Source organism: Bison bison, unplaced genomic scaffold (genome assembly GCF_000754665.1).
Source record: "Bison bison bison isolate TAMUID 2011002044 unplaced genomic scaffold, Bison_UMD1.0 scf7180017863957, whole genome shotgun sequence".
In the NCBI taxonomy this organism is placed as follows: Eukaryota; Metazoa; Chordata; class Mammalia; order Artiodactyla; family Bovidae; genus Bison; species Bison bison.
Genome location: NW_011494529.1, coordinates 921,814 through 928,122, shown reverse-complemented (window position 1 = coordinate 928,122; position 6,309 = coordinate 921,814). Strand labels below are relative to the sequence as shown.

Here is a 6,309-nt window from a genome sequence, read left to right as displayed (position 1 = left end):
AAAAAAAAAAAAAAAAAAAGAAAGCCAGTTGGGGGGGGGGAGAAAAAAAAAAAATAGAAAAAAAAAGAAATAAAAAAAATAAAAAAAACAAATTATATGATATATAAAAAAAAAAGATATTGCCCTTTTATCTTCTTCAGTTCAGTTCAGTTCTGTTCAGTCGCTCAGTCGTGTCCAAGTCTTTGCGACCCCGTGAATCACAGCATGCCAGTGGAAACAGTGTCAGACTTTATTTTTTGGGGCTCCAAAATCACTGCAGATGGTGACTGCGGCCGTGAAATTAAAAGACACTTACTCCTTGGAAGGAAAGTTATGACCAACCTAGATAGTATATTGAAAAGCAGAGACATTACTTTGCCAACAAAGGTCCATCTAGTCAAGGCTGTGGTTTTTCCAGTGGTCATGTATAGATGTGAAAGTTGGACTGTGAAGAAGGCTGAGCACCGAAGAATTGATGCTTTTGACCTGTGGTGTTGGAGCAGACTCTTGAGAGTCCCTTGGACTGCAAGGAGATCCAACCAGTCCATCCTAAAGGAGATCAGGCTTGGGTGTTCATTGGAAGGACTGATGCTGAAGCTGAAACTCCAATACTTTGGCCACCTCATATGAAGAGTTGACTCATTGGAAAAGACTCTGATGCTGGGAGGGATTGGGGGCAGGAGGAGAAGGGGACGACAGAGGATGAGATGGCTGGATGGCATCACCGACTCAATGGACATGAGTCTAAGTGGACTCCGGGAGTTGGTGATGGACAGGGAGGCCTGGCGTGCTGTGATTCATTTATCTTCTTACTTGTTTTGTTTACTGTGAGAAACCTGATGTTATCCTTATCTTTCTTTGTACATAATGTCTTTTTTACTCTTGACTGCTTTTAAGATTTTTTTCTTTATCACTAGTTTGGAATAGTTTGACTATGATGTTGAAGTGGTGTTGTTTTCTTCATGATTGCTTGGGTTTTGGTGAATTTCTTGAAAGTGTTGTCTCATAGCTTTCACCAGTTCTGAATTTTTTCAGCCATTTTGTCTTCAGATATTTTTTTCTATCCTCCCCTCTGTTCCCTCTCCTTCTGGATCTCCAGTTGGACATATATTAGCATGAATGAAATTGTGCCACATCTCACTGATATGCTTTTATTTTTTTAAAGAATTCTTTTTCTTCTCTGTGTTTTAATTTGTATAGTTCCTATTGCTTTGTTCTCAAGTTCACCAGTCTTTTGATCTTTTCCTCAGCAATAGCTGTCATAAATCCAAGTCAGTATATCTTTTATGTTGGACATTGTAGTTTGTATGTCTAAAATTCCAGTAAAAAGACTTGTTTCTACTTATCTTTTTGAACATATGTAATACTGTTGTGAGGTTTTCCAGGTGGTGCTAGTGGTAAAGAAACTGCCTGCCAGTGCAGGAGATGTAAGAGGCATGAGTTCAATCCTTGCCTGGAAAGATCCCCTGGAGCGGGGCATGGCAATGCACTCCAAGACTCTTGCAGCATGGCAGGCTGTATATAGTGAATCTCATGGACAGAGCAGCATGGCAGGGCTATAGTCTGTAGGATTGCAAAAAGTTAGACATGATGGAAATGACCTAGCACAGCACAGCACAATATTATAATATTAATAATTCTTTTAATGTTCTGGTTTGCTAATTCTAGCACTTTTGTAAGTTTGGGTTCAGTTTTGATTGACTGAGTATTCTCTTTTTGGCTTGTGTTTTCCTGCCTATTTGTATGCTCGACTGATTGCCAGACATTGTATTATTTACCTTTTTGGGTGCTGGATATTTTTGTATTCTGAGTATTGCATTGTATGAATATGCCACTTTATTAATCCATTTTACTTGTGGTGGAGATTTGGATAGTTTTCAGTTTTTGGCAATCAGTAAGAGCCCTCCTGTGAATATTTTTGTACATGTGCTTTAATGAACATGAATATGGATTTTCGTACAGTGTGTATACCTGGGGATGTAATTGCTGAGTCACAGGGTATTCATATGTTCAGTCTCAGTATATACTACCAGATAATTTTACAAACCAGTTGTGCTAATTTATATTTCTGCTAGATGCGTATGAGAATTCTGCTTGCTCTCAGCTCACCAGTACTTGGTATTTTTCATATTTATTAGAGAAACATTTTATCTTAATTTGCGTTTGTTTGATAACAGATGAAACTGAGCATATTTTCATAGATATTTTTCCATTTAAACATGTCTTCTATTAAATTGTCTCTCTAGATTGTCTTCATATATTTTGGGTATGAATCCATTTTTGAATATATCTACAGGAAATGTTGTCTCCTACTCCCTTAGTTATTTTTTCATCATTTATCTTTTGAAGAGCTCATAATTTTAAAGAGTTCATAATTTTAATATAATCTGGTTGACTTTTTTACTTTCTTAAATGGTTAGTAGTTTTTGGATTCTGTTTAATGAATTTTTGCTCACTTTAGGACATGATTTTCTCTCTCTAGTGTTTTAAAGCTGTCATTTTGTGTGTGTATGTTTTCTCTCTGGTTGTTTTTAAGATCAGCTCTTTGTCTTTTGTGTGGGCTTCATTTTATTCTACTCAGAATTCATATATTTCTTAAAATCTGAGAAAATTTCAGTCACTTTTAATTATAGTTTTTCTCCATTTTTCCTGTTCTCCTGTACATCTTTGACAAGCTTTTCTGTTATTAGGTTTTTTTTTAATGTCTCTTAAATTCTTTGGTTTTTAGATATTAGTTATTTTGCCTCTCTGTGCTGTGTTCTAAGTAATTTCTTTAGTTTTTCTGGTTCCTTGATTATCTTCTGAGCTATGTGTAGTTTTCTATTTAATCTATACCAAATTTCTATTTTCTGTTATTATTATTATTTAATTTCTAGTAGTTCCTTTTGGTTTTCTTTTACATGTGCCTGGTCAATTTTAATAGTCTATTTTATGTTATTTGTCCAACTTTTTTTGTTGGTGAGAGGCAGACTTTCACTGAGCTCTCAATATTGCTAGCGATTCTCTTCTCTTTCCTCTATCAGCTTTCTTTCTCACTCTTTTAGTGGTTCTTTTAGGCATTCTCATTCTTCATAAACCTCTGCTCAGAAATCTGTTCCATCACGGGAAACAAAAGCAAAGCAAAACAAAATTTAAAAAACATCTCTTCCTTTGATTCCATTTATCTTACATTCACCTGACAAATGTTTATTGTGCATCTCCTATGGACTGAACTCTGTTAGGCACTGAACATTCAGAGGTCCAGAAGATAAACACATTTCTTCCTCTCTGGTATACTTGAAATCTGGATGGAAAGCAGATGTAAATAAAAAAATATTCTTGGTATAATTAATACTGTAAAAAGGAAAGCCAGTCAAAGAGTGGAATAGAAGGAACAGTATTATAGTAGAAAGTGAATAGGACCACAAAGTTCATTTAGTACTAGGAGTTTTCCAATAATATTTAGAGTAAATATTAGAGGGAGACTAGATCTTAAAAGGATAAGGAATTAGTCACTTTGTCAAGGTAGGAAATTAGGAACTATGTGTTTGGCAAGCCACAGGATAAGGTGTGATAGTTATGTGTTATTGTATTCAATTTAAAACAAATTTAAATGTCTCCTAAAGTAGAAACTTTTGACATATTTATAGTGCCATATTCAGTTTCCAGGCATTTTAATTTTTATTTATAATTAGATTCAAGGTTTAGTATTAAGAGAAATTCATTGATAAAAGAGGCTTGGCATGTATTCTTTTAATTATTAAAACTATATGCTACAATTTAGCTCCATTAAACTGAATATTATGAAGTTTGGGTGATTGTAATTTTTTCAGAATGAGCTTGAAGAGGGATAGATGCAGAAAACATGAGGAATAAAAGCATGATAAAACTGCTTTAACATCTTGCAGAATGGCATTAAAAATTAAACTCCTTGGAGTTGAGAGTTATAGGCAGATTTATTTACCTATCCATCCATTCACCCAAACCAGCCAACATTTATTAGGATCTGTTTGTGCTAGGTACTGTATGCATGCAGAAGCTGAAAAGATGACTAAGACTTTCTCTCTGGAAAGATCAGGGAATGTTAGTTCATTCTGAGCACTGGTGTTTTATAAATTATTGGGCAAATAGTGACCATAGTTTTCACATAGAAATTGTATTCAGTTCAGTTCAGTTCAGTCACTCAGTTGTCTGACTCTTTGTGACCCCATGAATCCCAGCACGCCAGGCCTCCCTGTCCATCACCAACTCCTGGAGTTCACTCAGTCAGTGAGTTCACTCAGTTCCATCGAGTCAGTGATGCCATCCAGCCATCTCATCCTCTGTCGTCCCCTTCTCCTCCTGCCCCCCAATCCCTCCCAGCATCAGAGTCCTTTCCAATGAGTCAACTCTTTGCATGAGGTGGCCAAAGTACTGGAGTTTCAGCTTTAGCATCATTCCTTCCAAAGAAATCTCAGGGCTGACCTCCTTCAGAATGGACTGGTTGGATCTCCTTGCAGTAGAGAGAATCAATTTGTAAAGGCTTTTAAAAATTACATATGTGAGTGGCAACAATTAAAAAATATATTTTAACATGATTGGGTAACAACATACTTAATAATTTTATTTGTTGTTGTTGTTCAGTTGCTCAGTCATGTCTGACTCTTTGCTACCTGATGATGGACTGCAGCACTCCAGGCTTTCCCATCCTTTACTGTCACCTGGAGTTTACTCAGACTCATATCCATTGAGTTGATGATGCCATTAGATTTATTAGTTTTGGTTTTATAATTTGAGTACAAATGTTCCTAACAATAAATACATCTATATTTTATTTGAGCTAGTTATCATATGATATAGTTATCATATGATTATATACATTTTTTACATATTGGCAAATCATGATATTTTATTTGTAAATCTCATTTTAGAGAGTACTAATACCTGTATATTGAGCCAAGTGAGGCAAAAAGGAAACATATTTTTATATTATCTCATTAGAGTTGATTGTATTTGGAATATGGAATGTTATTGTTAACAGAATTACTGATAATATCTTATATTAGTTAGTACCAAAGTGTACAAATCATTTCCGCATTCATTCTTATTTGATTTTCATAACAGCCTGAACAGAATGTAAGATTTATCTTCATTTAAATCTGAAGAAAGAATTGGATTGTGCCATACTCCATATGAACAGTAATGGGCATATATTACCATTACTGACATTTTTTGGTATATATTTATATATTACTTTGTATATATTTTTTTATATTTTTATTTTGTAGATGAAAATGAACTCTTACCTGCAAGATCAGGGTGTACAATAGAAGATCATGTGATTGCAGGAAATGTAGAAGAATTTCGTAAAGATTTCATTTCAAGAATATGGCTTACCTACAGGGAAGAATTTCCTCAAATAGAAGGCTCAGCTTTGACAACAGACTGTGGTTGGGGGTGTACATTAAGAACTGGCCAGATGCTACTGGCTCAAGGACTCATACTACACTTTCTTGGTAGAGGTAAATCAGATTTTAGGTTTTGGGGGTTTTATTGCTGTTGTTTAAATTTGAAGTCTAGCTTCAAATTTCATTCTAGCAAACTGAATGAAATTCCCGGATGTTAACTTTCTTGACTCTCTGATGTCTTCTGAAGTTGTAACTTATTTAGCAAGTAACATAACATCTTTGTTGAATTGGGCCAGTATGACTTTAACTTTCATGATTCACCTTTCCAAAATACAGGTGAATGTAAATATTATTCATGGCTACCACTATGAATTAAGTTCAAGTTTTAATAGTCTTTGGATTTTTTTGTTTTTGTTATTATTTAGTTCTTTTCAATTGGACTCTCTGGATTATCTGCAGTTTGTAAATTCTGGCAGCAATGACTGAGCAGATAATTATTGTGCAGTTAATATTTTTACATTAAAATATTTTTATAGTATTTAAATCTTAAGTTTTATATTGATTTCTTTATTTTTCACTCTACATATCATCAGTAATGCTTTAATATTATTTTTATTTTTATAAATATGGCTGCTACTGCTACTGCTAAGTCACTTCAGTCGTGTCCAACTCTGTGCGACCACATAGACGGCAGCCCACCCGGCACCCCTGTTCCTGGGAGTCTCCAGGCAAGAACACTGGAGTGGGTTGCCATTTCCTTCTCCAATGCATGAAAGTGAAAAGTGAACGTGAAGTCGCTCAGTCGTGTGGCTATAATCAGTTAAATTGATTGTTATTTTCTATTAATAAATAAAGTCATCATACTTTTAGACTCTAAAAAATGTCATTGATACCTAACTTACATATATCTATTTTTTCTGATGTGCCACCTTTCTTAACATTTCCACTAGGTTATTTTTATGTA

At 34.7% G+C, this 6,309-nt stretch overlaps 1 protein-coding gene across 3 annotated transcripts in view; it reads left to right on the top strand.

Moving 5' to 3' along the window:
• ATG4C (autophagy related 4C, cysteine peptidase) overlaps positions 1-6,309 on the top strand; it is a 97,705-nt gene that overhangs the window by 43,344 nt on the left and 48,052 nt on the right. For all 3 annotated transcript variants that reach the window (XM_010833903.1, XM_010833902.1, XM_010833904.1), the window contains exon 4: positions 5,226-5,459. In XM_010833903.1, the coding sequence (XP_010832205.1) occupies positions 5,226-5,459 (234 nt within the window). The remainder of the gene's footprint in view (positions 1-5,225; positions 5,460-6,309) is intronic.